Source organism: Hyperolius riggenbachi, chromosome 1 (genome assembly GCF_040937935.1).
Source record: "Hyperolius riggenbachi isolate aHypRig1 chromosome 1, aHypRig1.pri, whole genome shotgun sequence".
NCBI lineage: Eukaryota > Metazoa > Chordata > Amphibia > Anura > Hyperoliidae > Hyperolius > Hyperolius riggenbachi.
In genome coordinates, this window is record NC_090646.1 from 371,151,906 (window position 1) to 371,172,371 (window position 20,466).

At 44.1% G+C, this 20,466-nt stretch overlaps 1 protein-coding gene across 1 annotated transcript in view; it reads left to right on the forward strand.

Annotated features, from left to right (window-relative positions):
* Positions 1 to 20,466, forward strand: part of TDRD7 (tudor domain containing 7) — an 84,822-nt gene that overhangs the window by 16,631 nt on the left and 47,725 nt on the right. The window contains exons 3-5 of the mRNA XM_068234318.1: positions 11,679 to 11,820; positions 12,833 to 13,028; positions 20,150 to 20,235. Of these exons, the coding sequence (XP_068090419.1) occupies positions 11,679 to 11,820; positions 12,833 to 13,028; positions 20,150 to 20,235 (424 nt within the window). The remainder of the gene's footprint in view (positions 1 to 11,678; positions 11,821 to 12,832; positions 13,029 to 20,149; positions 20,236 to 20,466) is intronic.

Genomic DNA, 20,466 nt, shown 5'->3' on the forward strand with positions numbered 1-20,466 from the left:
AAATCTAACGTTTTTATTGTATCGTGTATGGGCACCATTAGTCTAAATTTTACAAAGGCTATGGATTTGGTTCAAAAATCATCTGACGCCTCAGTTTATTGAAACCACCTACTCCAGGTACCCAAAATTACTTTGACTCCACAGCCCTGGTCCAAAGTCTGTTCTAAGGACCAAACATGACCTACAAAGACTTTTCCAGTGGCCCCCAAAGATCTTGTGAGATTTTAATTGCACACAGTTTGCTGGCCATTGCTATGGTCCCGCATGCATTAATGGTTAGGGCCAACCTGTGTCACCGCTCTGCCTACACCTCTGTTTACCTGAAGACCCTTAGGAATTAATATATATATGTAAAAATGCCTCAAAGCTGTAGGGCAGCGTCAATTAGGGAAATAATAATCTCTACCCTAAAGTAGAAGTAGTAGTATCATAGTATATGAGCGTAAATATATATCCTTATCATGCACATGCCAACATAACTGAATATCAAACATGAAAACAAAATGAGAATTGGCTCTTGGGTGCATGAAAAGGATAGAAAACTTTATTAATATAAATCACATATGTCAAACACATATCATAGATGTAAATATCCCTTAAAACCCAAAATAACCCAATAAAAGTACTCCTCACAGAACACTCCAACACCATAGGGGCTGCAGTCCCCTAGATAGAAACCAGAACCTGCACCGTATGAGGCTAAGAGATGATGGATGTGGTACCACTATTATTGATGAAGTTGAAGGGCCATGTAGTTCAACCCAAGCATGTAGTGGGCGATGGAAAGCATACGGGTGCAAACAAAGCACATTAATGATTTTCCTGGAGCATGAAATGGACACAAGAAGGCAAAACCATGTGTGATGCTAGCATCAATAAGCAAAGCTTGAAGCAGGTGAATGGCATGTAGGCAAGCTGATGGCATGCAAGTATGGTGCATGAAACAAGCTGATGGCATGCAAAATGCATATGTAGGCATGCAGTCCCTCAATCGCAGGGTATGGGCTGATGTAGGACAGATGGTCTTCACAGAATGTGGGCACATGTAACAGATGGTAAAAACAGTCCCCCAATCGCAGGGCATGTGCAACTGATCAAAGCAAATGGATGCATGGAGCAATGTCCCTTTATATTTACCAGGCTTGAAATGAAGAAATCCAAAAGGCAATGTAGGTATGAGCTTGCAGATCCCTTATGCTGTCAGAAGCCTGACCCAAATAGTCCAAATATTGATGAGTAAGAGTTGGTCCAGATTGGTGCAGGTTCCAGAAGGTGTGGAGGAGACGCTGTCAGGAAGAGCCTGACATGTTTCGCCGCACCTGGCGGCCTTCTCAAAGGCAGACAGCGTTGGTATGTACATGGACGCCATAACGGCGTCCATAAATACTGAAAGCGGCTGCGCGGCCCATCCCACCCCGCCCCCAGTCACACGCATCACCACCTCACGCTCACAAAGCAGTGGGCGTGCGGGCGGCCGGCAGCTGGAGCGCAAATGCGCTCCACCAACAGGCATCACAGAACGGCGTCAAATGGCGCCGGCGGATGACGTCGGAGAAGTGGCCGCCCAATGGGGATAATGGAGTGGAGCGACGGGTAGATGCGGACAGCGCAGCCGCACACAGCATGCAATGCACATAAATAAACAATAAATACACATGACGATAAGGGCAACATAACCTCCCCCATCGCCTGAAATGGTAAATGACAGGGCATGGGGAGCAAAAAGAAGAATATAAATCGCTGATAAAGTAGTATAATATATAGATTTGCGCTATAGGCATGGAAACACCATGAATTCAGGGGCGCCATGTCCAGGAACGCGGATCCTAACCATCCCCATAAATGTGTATATATACATAAGAGAGGTGGAGAGAGACCAGCCCATATGATAATAGTGTATTAACACCTGCGTGGGAGTAATCAGACTCACCCACGCATATATAACAGGCCAAAAAATTTTACAAATTTTGCCACTCATGGGAAGAGAGCAATCCAACAGGAGAGGATCACGGGGCCACGTAACCGGGGACCCTTCATGATGTCACTCAACGTGCACAGGAGCAAAGAAACCAGGAGGAGGAAAGACAGAAAAATAGTGGGGGGAGGGAAAGGGGGGAAAAAGAGAGGGAAAGGAAAACGGGAACAAGAGGAGGGCAAAGGAGGGGGAGGGGAAGAAAGACAAAGAAAGAGAGAGGGGGAAACAGGAAAGGAAGGAGGGAAGAGAAAAAAGACGGAATAGTGAAACCAGAACAGAGTCGCGCAAAACAGCTCCAGGAACTCAACAAATGATCTTGGAGAACTAACTGGGCAGAAACACCCATTGGGGGGAGCTATCACAGATTGGAAAGATTGGTCCAATCAGGACTATAGAGCGTTAATGGATTTAGTAAAGCTGAGTGAAGAAACTGATCAGGGTGTGGAAGAGGACCTTGTTGGATTCACTGTCCCTAGTAGGACTGTGAGTGAACAAATTAATCAACAATTTAAGCCCAGGTCTGCCTCGTTCCCTCCCTTTTCCCTATGTCCCAGTGTCCACACGTTTGTCTCGCTGGTTGAGAGGGACATCCGTAATCTGTGGATAACTAATAACCAAACACCAAATTTGTCTGATGAGGAGCATCGCGCACTCACGGAGCTACGTGACAATAAACATATTATTATTAAACCTTCGGATAAGGGAGGGAACGTGGTGGTCATGAGGACAGAACAATATGTCCATATGTGCCAAAAGATTCTTAACAAGGAATGGTACCGGAGGGTTTCCGCATCCAGGGTCATCACCAACCAGCGCATGCTATTCGATCTTATTGACACCGCGATTGGTCAGGGCGTCATCACGGCAGAGGTGGGGTCTACTCTCAAAGTAGAGAGTCCGACCGCACCTACGTTTTACGCCCTACCGAAGGTACACAAGAACCTTAATAGACCGCCGGGACGACCCATTGTCTCAGGCAATGGGTCACTAACCGAACGCATAAGTGTGTATGTGGACAAGCACTTACAGCCACATGTCCACCGATTACCTTCATATGTACGTGATACGCTGCACCTTTTGGGCATCCTTGAGGGGCTGCAGTTGCCCGTTGGTTCTTTGTTGGTGACCCTGGATGTGGAGGCCCTCTATTCCAGCATCCCACAGGGGAGGGGGGTTGAGGTTGTAGGTAAATCCCTTTCAGAAATGGAGATTGGGGAGATGCCCCATAATCAATTCATTCTTGATCGTCTGACATTTATTTTACAGAACAATGTGTTCGTGTTTGATGGCGTCTACTACCTCCAGGTGCAGGGGGCCGCGATGGGGACCACGTGTGCCCCCTCGCTGGCAAACCTGTACCTGGGGGATTGGGAGCGTCATCTTTTCGGTAATAATGCCCTCGTCATGTACCTGTGCCACATTGTTGCGTGGCACAGGTACATTGACGACGTGCTCATGTTTTGGACATGTGGCATGGAATTGCTGAGGGATTTTGTGGCTACATTGAATCATAACAGCTGGAATTTGAAATTCACGATGGAATGCAATGAACATTCTTTAGCATTCCTTGACCTCATGATCAGTGTTGGGCCGGATGGCTCCTTGTCAACCAATCTGTATCGTAAACCCACTGCATCTAATGCATATCTTCATGCCAACAGTGCACATCCCATCCATACTATCCGTGGGATCCCCACGGGTCAATATCTAAGGGCACGTCGCAATTGCAGTTATGAAATTACTTTCGAGAAAGAAGCAAAACTATTACGCTCTCGCTTTAGAGAGAGGGGCTATAAGGACCGTTGGCTGAAAAAGGCCTACAAACGAGCGAAGATGTCGGATCGTACGGCACTTTTAACTAAAAAAAAGCAAAGATACCCCCAGTAGCAATAATACACGTTTAATTACTCGGTACAACGATCAGAACAGAGAGGTTGACAGGATACTCCGCCGACATTGGCATGTGTTGACAAATGATAGAGTGGTAAGGGATTTTATATCACCTCTTCCACAGGTGACTTTTAAACGCAGTAAGACACTGCGAAATTTTGTAACATCTAGCCACTTCTGGGGCAAAAATGGCCCCCAGAAACATTGTATAGTTACGGGAACTTACAACTGTGGAGGGTGTGTCTATTGTCGCTACCTACAAATAGGTAAGGTCATAACGTTGCCCAATGGGCGACAATGGAAATTAAAACATTTTGTTAACTGCAATACTGTGGGTGTCATTTACCTAATGTACTGCAGATGTGGATGTTTTTACGTTGGAAAAACATCAAGAGCTTTTAAGGAAAGGATCAAAGATCATGTGGGGGATGTTGCCAACTGCAACTTTAAATCCCCAATTTCCAGACATGTTCATCTGGAGCATAGAGGGGACCCTAGCTTTATTAGATTCATAGGCTTGGATAGGGTCCATGCTCATCCTAGAGGTGGCGACATCGATAAAGCCCTTTTACAGCTAGAGTCCCGTTGGATTTTTGATCTCAAGGCCACTGAACCTAAGGGTTTAAACGATAGTATCAATTATCGGGTGTTTCTGCCCAGTTAGTTCTCCAAGATCATTTGTTGAGTTCCTGGAGCTGTTTTGCGCGACTCTGTTCTGGTTTCACTATTCTGTCTTTTTTCTCTTCCCTCCTTCCTTTCCTGTTTCCCCCTCTCTCTTTCTTTGTCTTTCTTCCCCTCCCCCTCCTTCTTTTCCCTCCTCTGGTTCCCGTTTTCCTTTCCCTCTCTTCTTCCCCCCTTTCCCTCCCCCCACTATTTTTCTGTCTTTCCTCCTCCTAGTTTCTTTGCTCCTGTGCACGTTGAGTGACATCATGAAGGGTCCCCGGTTACGTGGCCCCGTGATCCTCTCCTGTTGGATTGCTCTCTTCCCATGAGTGGCAAAATTTGTAAAAAAATTTTGGCCTGTTATATATGCGTGGGTGAGTCTGATTACTCCCACGCAGGTGTTAATACACTATTATCATATAGGCTGGTCTCTCTCCACCTCTCTTATGTATATATACATTTATGGGGATGGTTAGGATCCGCGTTCCTGGACATGGCGCCCCTGAATTCATGGTGTTTCCATGCCTATAGCGCGAATCTATATATTATACTACTTAATCTCAGCGATTTATATTCTTCTTTTTGCTCCCCATGCCCTGTCATTTACCATTTCAGGCGATGGGGGAGGTTATGTTGCCCTTATCGTCATGTGTATTTATTGTTTGTTTATGTGCATTGCATGCTGTGTGCGGCTGCGCTGTCCGCATCTACCCGTCGCTCCACTCCTCCATTATACCCATTGGGCGGCCACTTCTCCGACGTCATCCGCCGGCGGCATTTGACGCCGTTCTGTGATGCCTGTTGGTGGAGCGCATTTGCGCTCCAGCTGCCGGCCGCCCGCACGCCCACTGCTTTGTGAGCGTGAGGTGGTGATGCGTGTGACTGGGGGTGGGATGGGCCGCGCAGCCGCTTTCAGTATTTATGGACGCCGTTATGGCGTCCATGTACATACCAACGCTGTTTGCCTTTGAGAAGGCCGCCAGGTGCGGCGAAACATGTCAGGCTCTTCCTGACAGCGTCTCCTCTCCTCCACACCTTCTGGAACCTGCACCAATCTGGACCAACTCTTACTCATCAATATTTGGACTATTTGGGTCAGCCTTCTGACAGCATAAGGGATCTGCAAGCTCATACCTACATTGCCTTTTGGATTTCTTCATTTCAAGCCTGGTAAATATAAAGGGACATTGCTCCATGCATCCATTTGCTTTGATCAGTTGCACATGCCCTGCGATTGGGGGACTGTTTTTACCATCTGTTACATGTGCCCACATTCTGTGAAGACCATCTGTCCTACATCAGCCCATACCCTGCGATTGAGGGACTGCATGCCTACATATGCATTTTGCATGCCATCAGCTTGTTTCATGCACCATACTTGCATGCCATCAGCTTGTCTACATGCCATTCACCTGCTTCAAGCTTTGCTTATTGATGCTAGCATCACACATGGTTTTGCCTTCTTGTGTCCATTTCATGCTCCAGGAAAATCATTAATGTGCTTTGTTTGCACCCGTATGCTTTCCATCGCCCACTACATGCTTGGGTTGAACTGCATGGCCCTTCAACTTCATCAATAATAGTGGTACCACATCCATCATCTCTTAGCCTCATACGGTGCAGGTTCTGGTTTCTATCTAGGGGACTGCAGCCCCTATGGTGTTGGAGTGTTCTGTGAGGAGTACTTTTATTGGGTTATTTTGGGTTTTAAAGAGACACCGTAACAAAAATTGCATCCTGTTTTTTATCATCCTACAAGTTCCAAAAGCTATTCTAATGTGTTGTGGCTTACTGCAGCACTTTCTACTATCACCATCTCTGTAATAAATCAACTTATCTCTCTCTTGTCAGACTTGTCAGCCTGTGTCTGGAAGGCTGCCAAGTTCTTCAGTGTTGTGGTTCTGTGATGAACTCCCCCTTCCAGGCCCCTCTATGCACACTGCCTGTGTGTTATTTAGATTAGAGCAGCTTCTCTCTTCTCTTATCTTTTACAAGCTGGATAAATCTCCTCTGAGCTGGCTGGGCTTTCACATAGTGAGGAATTACAGACAAGGGCAAAGCTGTTTGCAGGAAGAAAAGAGCAGCCTGAAACTTCAGTGCATGAGAACTGCAGGGGGAAAGAAACACACAAATGATCTCTTGAGATTCAAAAGGAAGGCTGTATACAGCCTGCTTGTGTATGGATGTATTTTCTATGTGTGGACATACTGTACATCAACCTACTTCCTGTTTTGGTGGCCATTTTGTTTGTTTACAAACAAACTTTTTAAAACTGTTTTTAACCACTTTTAATGCGGCGGGGAGCGGCAAAATTGTGACAGAGGGTAATAGATGTCCCCTAACGCACTGGTATGTTTACTTTTGTGCGATTTTAACAATACAGATTCTCTTTAAGGGATATTTACATCTATGATATGTGTTTGACATATGTGATTTATATTAATAACGTTTTCTATCCTTTTCATGCACCCAAGAGCCAATTCTCATTTTGTTTTCATGTTTGATAGGAATTAATATACTGTAGAACTACAAAGAAATGGCCGCCGGAGTGTATACTCAGTATACACTGGAAAATGTCAGCCATTTATTGTAGCCCTATAGTGATTACTATGGGACTATAGAATTTTGGCTGTATAAGTCCCAATGGAGGGGGAGGAAGAACAGATGGATGGGCCTGGATGAGTGAAGGTTAGCCGCTATTTCAGCAGCAGTTACTCATTAGCAGATGCCACTCTGCTAGCAGCAGCCACCACTGTAAAGGTGGCCATACACTGGTCGATTTGCCATCCGATCGACCCACAGATCCCTCTGATCGAATCTGATCAGAGAGGGATCGTATGGCTGCCTTTACTGCAAACAGATTGTGAATCGATTTCAGCATTTTTAGGAGTAGGGAGATAGATGTAATTGTTTCTCATCAGTTTATTTTCACCTCAGGTTTACTTTAACCTTGTGGGGACCGTGCAGCATAAATTCTATACCGCACTTGTGGCTACCTAACTTTGATGTGGCGTAGGATTTACGCCACCTGCAGTTTCCAATCCCGACGCGATCGTGCGCACCCAAAAGGGGAGATTGAGCTGTCCTATGACAGCTGACATCTCCCCTCAGTGATCAGGCGCGATCGCGATCAGTTCATGATCGCTAATGGTAGCAGCGGTCTGAAGGGAAGAAGAGAACGGGGACGTGCCTTCCTGACATTCCCCCGGCAATCGTCGTTATTCTCCGCTCTGGCTGGCAGAGCGAGAGCTCTGGTGGGGAGAAAAGGTGTGTGTGGGGGGGGGGGGGGGGGGGGGGAGCGGGGTTGTAAGAGTCACTTGTGTGCTGAGTTGTGTGGCCCTGCAGCGACGCCTTAAAGCTGCAGTGGCCCTTTTTGTGAAAAAAAGCCTTTGGTCCTGAGGTGGCTAAAGGGGCACTATGGCGAAAAATTTTAAATATGTGCAAACAAGTGTTTGTTTTTTCCCACAGCAAAATGCGTCATGCATTACTTTTCTCCTATGTTGCTGTCACTTACAGTAGTTTGTATAAATCTGACAGAAGCGACAGGTTTTGGACTAGATCATCTCTTCATAGGGGATTCTCAGGGATTTATTTTCAAAAGCATTTGGTGAATGGCAGTTAATCAATCCAACTGCCAAAAAACTGTGTAGCGAGCAGGGAAGCTGGCCAGCATAATTTTTTTTTAAATCCTTTGAAGGGATTATCTTTATAAAGAACAGTGTTCTCCCCAGGCCCTTTTAGCCGGGTGCTCCACCCAGCTAGTTTTGTTGAGCACCCGGCTGTCATCGGCTTACTTCCTCCTCTGCTGAGTTGTGCAGAGAAGCACCAGCCCTGTATTCTCATCTCGCCCCACCCGGCTACTTCTTCATGCCAGCCGGCTACTTTTTTTTTATGCCACCCGGCTGGAAAAAAATTCAAGGGAGAACACTGAAGAATAAAAGCCTTGCTGAGAATACCCTATGAAGAGATGGTCTAGTCTAAAACCTGTTGCTTCTTACCGACTGTAAGTGACAGCAACATAGGAGAAAAGTAATTTATGGCTCATTTTACTCTGGGAAAAAAAACGCACTTCTTATTTGTCTAAGTTTGCACATATTTTAAATTTTATAATTTTTCACCATAGTGCCCCTTTAAGTTATTGTTATTTGTGCTCTTTTTGCTTTACAATGCTGGTTCAAATCCATTGCAGCAGGCACAGAATAAGGTACAAGAAACAGTTATGGGACTCCACCTGGATTTAGCGAATGCAAATTATTTGTCTTAAGGTGGCCATACACTTATAGATTTGTAGCAGATTTTCGACCATCCGATAGATTTCTGTCAGATGCCTTTCAAGTCCAATCTGACAGGAATCTATCTGTGTGCCACACACTAGGAACAGATTTCCAATAGATTTTCAGAATTAAATCTATTAGATCTAATGCACCTCTATCGGCCATCGATCTGCTACCAGCAGCAGATCGACCTAGATCTTCCATCCTGTCAGATCAAATTGATCGAATGGGGAATTTGATAGAATCTATTTCTGATCGATCGGTGGCTGAAATCGACCAGTGTAGGGGCCCCTTAACAAACATTCCCAAAGACCTTTTGTCAAGTGATCCTGATGAAGCACCCCAGCTAAGGGTCGACCTCTGTGCTGCTTGTGCACTCTCTTCCCATATGCAGTCTCTGCTGTGTACTGCTGTATGCTTTTTTTTTTTTTTTTTTTTTCAATAAACGGGCGTTTTATATGGATGTGCCCAGCCTGCTGCATTCTCTTTCTGCCCAGCCTTTGACAAGAGGTCTGTCTGTCCAAAATCTTGCGCCCATCTTCGGACATGTTTGTAAGCTTAAAAAAATTACATTAGCTAAATCCAAGGGGAGTCCTGAATCTTTGTTTCTTGTTACGGATGTGAAGCCTTTGATGGATCCAGACTCATCTTGTTTGGACTCCCCAGTAACATTATCCTTAAAGAGGAACTCCAGTGAAAATAAGTGCTTCATTTTTACAAATTATGTATAAATGATTTAGTCAGTGTTTGCCCATTGCAAAATCTTTTAAATCCCTGACTTGCATTCTGACATTTATCACATGGTGACATTTTTACTGCTGGCAAGTGATGTAGCTGCTGCATGCTTTTTTGACAGTTGGAAACGGCTGTAAACAGCAATTTCCCACAATGCAACAAGGTTCACAGACAGGAAACTGCCAGGAGTACCACGGTCCTCAGTTTCTTGTGGGAGGGGTTTCACCACAATATCAGCCATACAGCGCCCCCTGATGATATGCTTGTGAAAAGGAATAGATTTCCCATGTAAAAGGGGGTATCAGCTACTGATTTGGATGAAGTTCAATTCTTGGTCACGGTTTCTCTTTAAGTGGGTTGCAGTGTCACCAAAACTTTTTATTTGGATTACAAGGACCCAAAGTTTCAGAAATGCTATTGTAATTGCTTACCTACATGAGCAGCAATTTGGTTCACTCAAAGTTCACGCTCCAGTTCAGACAAATAATTTTTTGAATGTCAGCTTTTGTTGCTGCACAATTTATGCTTGATATTTCTTAGATCAATAATACTAAAATGCCTTTTGGTAGAAATTAAAAGCCATTAAAGGACCACTATCGCGAAAAAAGTAGGCAGTTAAAATCTGACAGAACCGACAGGTTTTGGGCCAGTCCATCTCCTAGTGGGGGATTCTCAGTTTTCTTGGTTTTCAACAGCATTTCATGAACAGCAGTTTAACTGCGAAAATAGTAAGATACCATCCAGCCTCCCTACTATTAAAGGGATACTGTAGGGGGGTCGGGGGAAAATGAGTTGAAGTTACCCGGGGCTTCTAATGGTCCCCCGCAGACATCCTGTGCCCGCGCAGCCACTCACTGATGCTCCGGCCCCGCCTCCAGTTCACTTCTGGAATTTCTGACTTTAAAGTCAGAAAACCCCTGCGCCTGCATTGCCGTGTCCTCGCTCCCGCTGATGTCACCAGGAGTGTATTGCACAAGTCCAGTATGGTCTTTGGTCTGCGCAGTATGCTCCTGGTGCCATCAGCGGGAGCGAGGACACGGCAATGCAGGCGCAGTGGTTTTCTGACTTTAAAGTCAGAAATTCCAGAAGTGAACTGGAGGCGGGGCCGGAGCATCTGTGAGTGGCTGCGCGGGCACAGGATGTCTGCGGGGGACCATTAGAAGCCCCGGGTAACTTCAACTCATTTTCCCCCGACCCCCCTACAGTATCCCTTTAACTCAATATGTGAACAGACTGGGTCTCCTAATGGCACTACAGCTGAAAGAGAACGGTCTCACTGCGTGCAACCTGCACTGCACAGGAGACCTGTTCAGCTATGTATGGGCCTTAAACTTGAAAGTTCAAATTCTTATATTTGCAACCACAGAAAAAAGTTCGCACAGGCCTCACTTTGCCAATATCAAAAAATATATACTTTATTGTGAAATAGAGCAATCAGTAACTGTGTAGAGCTTCCACTACATATAAAAAAACCATTAAAAACACTTTAAGAGCACCAGAGTTTCCACAGCAATACCCCCAACTCACCTCAGTTCCGCTCCATTCACACACCCATGCCATTCATTCCACAAGGACTCATGCATGTATTGTAGTAATAATCGGCCTCTAAACAATTTGCACGTGCTAATTGAAAACCCCTGTTTGCTTTGACAGACCAGGCTTTTAACTATTTAACTATTGGATCTTTAAAAGCCTGGTCTGTCAAAGCAAACAGGGGTTTTCAATTAGCACGTGCAAATTGTTTAGAGGCCGATTATTACTACAATACATGCATGAGTCCTTGTGGAATGAATGGCATGGGTGTGTGAATGGAGCGGAACTGAGGTGAGTTGGGGGTATTGCTGTGGAAACTCTGGTGCTCTTAAAGTGTTTTTAATGGTTTTTTTATATGTAGTGGAAGCTCTACACAGTTACTGATTGCTCTATTTCACAATAAAGTATATAATTTTTGATATTGGCAAAGTGAGGCCTGTGCAAACTTTTTTTCTGTGGTTGCAAATATAAGAATCCCTACTATTAACTGCCTTATTTTTTTGCGATAGTGGTTCTTTAACAAGAACAGCACAGTATTATTTATTTATACAGTTTATTTATGTCAGCAGTTAGATTTCAGTTAATTTGTCTTGTCTTTTCAAATTTAGGTTGTCTGCCATGCTGTGCCCTGCAAAGAGACAGTGAAAATAGCTGAACTTGTTGCGCGTCAAAGAAGTTCAAAAAAGAAGTCCGGTGGCCAAGTGAACTGCCAGATGAGATTGAAGCATTCCATCCCCATTGCTCATTTTGGTAATCTAAGCTTTGGGGTTCATAGATGGGCTGTATAACTATCTTATCATTGATCTGAATTTACTACATGACAGAAGTGTACATATTATGCTGGGTACACACGTTACGATTTTCAGCTCGATAGATGGATCCGATAGATAATATCCAACATGTCCGATATTCCTTCCAATCGATTCTGCGCTCGATTTCTCATAGAAGTGAATGGAAATGGATAACAAAATTGAGCGAAGATAAGAGAATCGAGTGCAGAATTGAGCAGGGAAAAAACGACCGGGTGGGGAAATTGAGCGCAAAACTGTAACGTGTGTACCCAGCATTATACCTTCTTCTCATTCATTAGATTAGATTTTTGGTATCAACCTATTAGGATTTTGGTACCTCTAGTCAGGGCCAAGACAAGGTACTCTAGCGCCAGAGATGCCAAATTGTGAGAGATAAGGGCACTCGTGGGGGGGGGGGGGGGGGGGGGTTAGGGATTGGGCATTCAAGGCTTGCTCTCAGAGCTCTCTACCCAGAGGCTGGCCCCTCCCCAATTGTGCATGCCCCAGTATAGGAAGCACATGTACCCCCAGTATTTGGTAGCTTCCCCCCCCCGCAAATATGCAGTTAGTTGTGAGCAGAGCATGCTACATCTGCTACCTCTTCTCAGCGCAGGGATCTCTCTTCAGCCCTGTTTCAATATCTCCACGGAGAGATGCTGCTGGTGGGAGTCATAAAGATGAGATGCTGTGAAGGGCTAAAGAGAGGTCACAGCACCAAGAGGTGGGTAACTGCTGCAGCACACTCAATTTACAACCACTCTGTAATGGCTGGGGGGAGGTTCTGCCCCTCCCAGCCCTTTAGCCCTGTCTCTAGTACAACCTGCCATGTCCTTGTCCATTCTGCTTTTCTCTGTGACTCCACTTGTGCATTACTACATTGTCCTAACTGTGTACACAACTGCATATAGCCTGCAATGTGTTTGACAATTTTCTTGTAGTCTTAAGTTTACGTTTATTTTTATTTTTTTAAGGAAAACCAAAGGCCATGCTTAGAAAGCCAGACTTTGCACCTCAGCCTGATAGGAGTCTAAAAAGGCCTGGGCTACCAGCTTCCAGGGGAAAGGCGATTGCTTGGAGTGGCCGGCCCCAAATAGACCTGATTCCTCAGCTTGCCGAACATTTTTATTCTGCCGGGCCTGTGCAGAGGCAGCTACCCATTGTCAACAGGTAGAAACACTAAAATAGAAATGTTCATATTATAAATAACCTTTGATCTCTTTTCACAAGCCCGGTTTTAAGACCAGTTTAATATCTGACACTAGGTTTCTGTATGCATCATGCACGTCGAATACATTAAAGTGAACTCGAGGCAGCAGGACAGAAAGTTAGATCCTTACCTAGGTAGAGGGGAAACCTCTGAATAGTCCGAGGCTTTCCATGTCCTCCTTGCCTCCACTGTTGCCATACACAGACCCTCTAAACCTATCCAACAAGAGCTCGTCTGATATGTTCTCATAGCCATACTGCACCTCCGCAGTAAGCCAAAGCTGCTCGTCCACGAATGGCTCCATGCTATTTCGCAATACGGATACTTTCGTGAACAAAGGGAGCGTGCCCACAAACTGAGGCCTGGAACCCACCAGGAGCGCTTTTGTGAGCGCTTTGTGATTTGAAAAACTCTTGCTAATGTAATGCTATGGGTGTGATCCCACTTAGTGATATGATTTTATAAAAATCCCCCATAGCATTACATTAGCAAGAGTTTTTTTTTTTTTTCTTCAAATCCCTAGCATTTAGAAAAGGCTGCTAGTGGGTTTGAGTCCTTAAGAGGGTCTTAGTCAGTAGTGGTGGGCTAAGTATATAACTTACCTACCCTTGGGTTTGCTGTAAGTGAAATTCCACTTTTGCCAAAGTCAAGGTACGTCAGGAGATGTAATCGCATTAATAGACTTCATCTCCCGGCACGTGTTGTGGTGGCCAGGGACACGCAACATCAACCTTCAGTTCTACAGCATAGGGGCAAAGATGATGGAGGCCTACAAGAAAAAAAGTAGTCCCTAGGTCCTGCTCTTCTATAATCTACAAATCTCTTTTCCCATGTAATGGCCCTGAATATTGAACAGCTATCCCTCCCTCCCAGTTCTCTGCTGCCTCCCATCCTGTCACTTCTTGTACCAAGAAAGGTAAGTGGATAGAGAATCCATGGGTTGGAGAACAGGCAATCTGACAATGTTGCTGCTTATGGCACTGAGCACTTAATGTGCAGTTTGATGCGTTTATGCACTCAGGTCCAGTTTGCATGGACCTGCAATGCAAGGGTTTGTATTCTGTATATTTTGAAATGTTTGTTGCAATTAAAGTGTTCCCCTTGTTTTTAAAATCAAAACCTGACCACGTCTATTTTTGGTGGTGGTGGCGGCCACTTGTTTGATGTCTGAGCACTGGGTGGCTGCAGGTTCTGTTCTGAGTGTGGGAAATTTCTATCAGTGCTGAGGATTATGTTTTGCTGGATAGAGGAACCTCCTACTTTCCTGTAAAGCCATCAATGCAAACAGTCGCAACCATCTTGGAAAACTTGTGTGGCAGATCTTCACTGTCACAATAGGCTAAGGAGAAGATCTCTACTAAGAGAAGAGAAGTAGGATCTGGGGCAGTCTGGTGGTGCTTTTCTGGGGAGAGGGACACACATTTTCTCCCTACAAGTATTTTTATAGTAGCCCTTGAGTTCTTCAGTGCAAGTGCTAAACTAAATGCAAGCAAACTGCAATGTCTAGCCATATTTCATGGTACTGGTCATTCATTTCAATTGGTCTCCACTTTTCTACTAGCTTGTTAGTCTAATTTATTTTAGTCTACCATGGGGTATAGATATTTATAAGGCAATATACACATTGTTAAAACACTTGACTTGTCTTCCCCTATCTTGGAAACTATTTCACACTCCGGTCCGCCATTTCAACATGGACATGTGGAACTTGCCTACACAAAAAGAGTAATTATCCCGTCTCCTAAACGTCTCAGATATATTGACAAAAGGGCTCATTCACACTACAAGAGGTTTTTTAAACGCTAGAGATGTTAAAAGCTCTTGCTAATGCAATCGTATGGGGGATTTTTACAAAATCACATCGCTCCAGTGATAACGCACACATAGGATAACCTTAGCAAGAGCTTATAAAATCACAAAGCGCTTAGAAAAGCTCTTGTAGTGTGAACGAGCCCTAAGTGGAACAGTTATTTGCTCCACCCCATATGCAATGCAGTATTGTGGTCTTTTAAAGGACAACTGTAGTGAGAAGAATATGGAGGCTCCCATATTTTATTTCCTTTTAAAGAGACACTGTAAACTCAAAGTTCCCCTGGGGGGTACTCTCCTCAGGTGGGGGAAGCCTCAGGATCCTAATGAGGCTTCCCACGCCGTCCTCTGTCCCACGGGGGTCTCGCTGCAGCCCTCCGAGCAGCCGCCTGACAGACCAGACTGTTAGATCAATATTCAAAATGTATTTATTCGGCTCAGAAGTAGACGGAAATACTCGATCTGTCGGGTCCGCTCTACTGCGCAGGCGCCGGAGACTTGCGCCTGCGCAGTAGAGCAAACCCGACAGCGATCTGGTATTTCCGCCTATTTCTGAGCCGAAAGCCGCCACAGCGCCTGCGCAGGAGCCAGGAAGGAAATATTTACATCGCCACTGTTCGGAGGGCTGCAGCGAGACCCCCGAGGGACGGAGGACGACTGGGGAAGCCTCATTAGGATCCTGAGGCTTCCCCCTCCCGAGGTAAGTACCCCCCAGGGTAATTTTTTGGAGTTTACAGATTTTCTTTAAAAAATACCAGTTCCCTGGTAGCCCTGTTGGTCTATTTGGCTGCAGTAGTGTCTGAATCGCACCAGAAACAAGCATACAGGTAATCTTGTCAGATCTGACAATATTGTCAAACACCTGATCTGCTGCATGCTTGTTCAGGGGCTATGGCTAAAAGTATTAGAGGCAGAGGAGCAGCAGGGCAGCCAGGCAACTGGTATTGCTTAAAAGGAAATAAATATGGCAGCTTCCATATCCATCTCACTTCAGTTGTCCTTTAAATTGGTATTGAATTCACACTTCGCCTCCAGATTCTTTCTGTGTCTATTTCCATCAGAACATTCTAAAATATGAGCTTTTCTCTTCCAAAAGACCCCAACAGTTTTCATACTTGCCTTCCAAATATGACTACCGTTAACATGTCTACCTCTATAAACCTTTTGTGTCTGGGGACAGCTATCCATGGGCAGCACAGTGTTTATATGTTCTCCTCGTGTCTACGTGGGTTTCCTCTGGTTTCCTCCAACATCCCAAAAACATACTGATGTTTGAGTTAATTGGCTCCTAGACTACAATACATACACTACACAATACAGACATATGACTATGGTAGGGATTAAATTGTGAGCCCCTCTGACAAGACAATACACTCACCTAAAGGATTATTAGGAACACCTGTTCAGTTTCTCATTAATACAATGATCTAATCAACCAATCACGTGGCAGTTGCTTCAATGCAATCTCCTGAACTCCAAACTGAATGTCAGAATGGGAAAATAAGGTGATATAACCTCCCTGGTGTTCAATTTCCCCAGGATTTCTGTGCAAAAAGGGATAAAATTAATTTTTATAACTTTTTTTTTTTTTTTTTTCCTGTAACTTGCCAAAATGTGTCAAGCAAGGGTCTAGTATACAGTGCAGGAGAGTATTGATGTGTATGCACATTTATACTGTTCACAGCATGTTTTGTATGGACGGATAATCTGTCAATACCGCTAGGGAGGTTTAGCAATTTTGAGCGTGACATGGTTGTTGGTGCCAGATGGGCCGGTCTGAGTATTTCACAATCTGCTCAGTTACTGGGAATTTTCACGCACGACCATTTCTAGGGTTTACAAAGAAAGGTGTGAAAAGGAAAAAAACCTCCAGTATGTGGCAATCCTGTGGGCGAAAATGCCTTGTTGATGCTAGAGGTCAGAGGAGAATGGGCCGACTGATCCAAGCTGATAGAAGAGCAACGTTGACTGAAATAACCACTTGTTACAACCGAGGTATGCAGCAAAGCATTTGTGAAGCCACAACACGCACAACCTTGAGGCGGATGGGCTACAACAGCAGAAGACCCCACGGGTACCACTCATCTCTTCTACAAATAGGGAAAAGTGGCTACAATTTGCACAAGCTCACCAAAATTGGACAGTTGAAGACTGTAAAAATGTTGCCTGGTCTGAGTCTCGATAGTCAGAATTTGGCGTAAACAGAATGAGAACATGCATCAATCATGCCTTGTTACCGCTGTGCAAGCTGCTAGCGGTGGTGTAATGGTGTGGGGGGTGTTTTCTTGGCACACTTTAGGCCCCTTAGTGCCAATTGGGCGTCGTTTAAATGTCACAGGCTACCTGAGCATTGTTTCTGACCGTGTACATCCCTTCATGCCCACCATGTACTTATCCTCTGATGGCTACTTCCAGCAGGATAATGCACCATGTCACAAACCTCGAACCATTTCAAATTGGTATCTTGAACATGGCAATGAGTTCACTATACTAAAATGCCCCTCACAGTCACCAGATCTCAGCCCAATAGAGCATCTTTGGGATGTGATGGAACGGGAGCTTCGTGTCCTGGATGTGCATCCCACAAATCTCCATCAACTGCAAGATGCTATCCTATCAATATGGGCCAACATTTTTAAAGAATGCTTTCAGCACCTTGTTGAATCAATGCCACGTAGAATTAAGGCAGTTCTGAAGGGGAGGGGGGGGGGTCAAACACCATATTAGTATGGTGTTCCTAATAATCCTTTAGGAGATTATATACTCTGTACAGCACTGCAGAAGATGTTGGCGCTATAGAAATACTAAATAATAATCCCCCTCGCCATGTCTCACTTGTTGCTCCTCTTTGATCCCTTTACTGGTTTCCAATTCACCTGAAAATTTGAATTCAGGCTCCAAATCTTTGCATTTAAAATCGATCACAGCCACCCCACTTAGACACACAAGAAATACCATTTTCTGAAGGTCTGTTGATGTCTTACTCAATCATAACGTCTCATTACTTTCTATGAGACTTCTCTAAAGCTTCCGCACTCTGAACATACCTTTACTAATCCTAGCATACATACTCCTACATTCAACAAGGCTCAAAGCCAACTTCTCTAAAATCGCATACCCAGCTTCCTCTCTACTCCAATAATTTCTTACTAAAGCATAGTCCCGTCATCACATTAATAAGCCGCATCTCCCGTTATGCACTGCAGTGGGCGGGGACGCGTGCCATCACTTCAGTTACTTCAGAGCGAGCTTACATAATGAACTCCGGGGGAGGATTCGTTTGAAGTTTACTGAACTTTGGAGCACCAAGGGTTTACTTTAAAGACTATTAGTAAATTTTAGTGTACATGTGCAATCATTATTCACTGGAAAAAGTCTGACAAAACTGATGGGACATCATGGCAACAGGATATACTTTTTATGTACAGGAATTTCCAGCGTTCTCATCTGTATCATTTGTTCACGTTAAACCTCAAAGTGCACAAAGCAGGAAGTAAAACTTTTAGGCCTCCACTTCACTGGTTTTTATTTAGTATTCTGCAATGACCCATTCATTACACAGGAAAAGCGAAAACAAATCTTTGGGAATTCTGGGGATGCCGTGCTCTTCAGCTGGACTAATCTATCCTAATCACCACTTCCTGCCAGGAAGACTAGGAAGCTCTTTTAGTGCAACACATGAGCTGCTGAGCGATTACAGGTATGCTAGTGTACTGCAGCTTGTTAAAATACTTGCAATGTGTAATTATGATTTGGTAAAGACTTTTTTTTTTTTCCTTAGAGAAAGTAGTAACCGCTTCTTCACATAGTACAGCTGTACTGCAGGGCTTAGCACCGTAACACTGACCTTGTTGATTGAATGAAGCCAGACAAAAATGTTGCAGTATATCGCTGCATCAAAGGGAACCTCCAATATTGCTTCCTGTACAGCATCTGACAACCCTGTGGAAGTTGTATTGTGTGTACATGCCCAAACTGCTCCCGATCGGTAAAGGGATTGATTTTCTGATAACTTTACTAAATCGATCCCTCTATCAGAAACAGTTCGGAAAGTCGAAAATATTTGCCCGATTCACGTCGGATTGGACGGGAGGTTGCATCGTGTTTTCCCAGCATAAGGAAATGCCTAAAGTATTATTTCAATCTATTCACTGTTTACCCTTCTACTTGGATTTGGTAAGATGACATAAAAGATTGGGTTATTGGTGGCCACAATTAGGATTCTTCCTTTCCCTTTGAAAAAAAAATGATCTATTTTGAAGTTTACCAGGTGAATGAATTGTAAGCGAAGTTCCTGCACCATATTCTACTTTATGTAGTGATGGCTAGGACATCTATTCTCTCGTGCACACATCACTCTCTGCAAAAAAAATGGAACAGGTTTACTCAGTCATGATCAGATAACCCTGATGTGCCATTTTGATTTAAGCGGTGTTGTTTTTGTATTAATCGAGTTACTTTTTCAGTGCTACACCAGGACAAAATTATTAGCTGTAGTATCAAAACACATTCATTCTTATTTGATGTCCTGCAGGGAACAATATTTGTGTGGTTCCTGTTGCCCTTTAATGACTCTCCTTTTTTAAGTAAGGTGTGTGTTTATTTTTTTTTTTTTATATATATACTTTCATTTTTGTTTTGTTTTTTAAAGGAGGAACTTTATTTTATACAGCATGTTTTTCTGTTATAAATACAAAGTAGGAACTTGGCTGCATGCACAGAGCAGAAACACTGTCAGCTTCTGATATTTACTGCATTCTTCCATGTTCCTGTAGCTGTTGGGAATAATAATGATGATTCAGTAGCATTTTTGCTAATGCTCATTACATGGTTTCCTTTCACTTTACGCTGAGGTAGGCCTATCTACAGTCTCATTTGGCACGCACATTTGCTTAAATCATCTTTTTTCATTTTGTTTGTCACATCAGATGGCTGTAGTGCTTTCATTGCTGGCGCTTGCAGTAATCCCCCTGGAAAATCTGTGACTAGTCGTCACTAGCCATTGTAAATGGCTAAAGGCAAACTGTTCACAAATCCACTCAATCACAAAAAACATCTTCTAATTTTAATGGGTCAACAGAATATCAATAAAATGCAAAGTTTTCAAAAAAGGGGTTTTTGTTTTCTTTCTGTTTTTGTTCTTCCCCCACGGTTGTGTGAATGAATTCCAGAAATGTCTAATTCTTGTCAAATGAAGCAGATGCAGTACTGTTAGGTAGTTTATTAGTATGGTTTAACCAAGAAATAGCCTTTTAATTACTATCTCTGACAGGCCTGAAAGAAAAGTAACACTTCCACCACGCTTTCATAAAGAAGTAAACCAAATTATATTTCATCAATCCACTACAGATTCTAACGGTAAGTGGCCACAATATTTTCTTTGTTTAAATACCTTGCTGAAAGTGTACTTGCAGGCAGAGTTGGGGTGAAAAAATAGATTTCTTACAGAAATGCCCCTAAACAGTCCAGAGGCTTCCTCCATCCCCCTTAAGCTTGCCGTTCCAGCGTTGAGATGCTCTGAACCTATTCCACAATGGCTTGACTAAGGTTTGCGGGCACGTTCTCCCGTCTATAAAAACACAACCTACG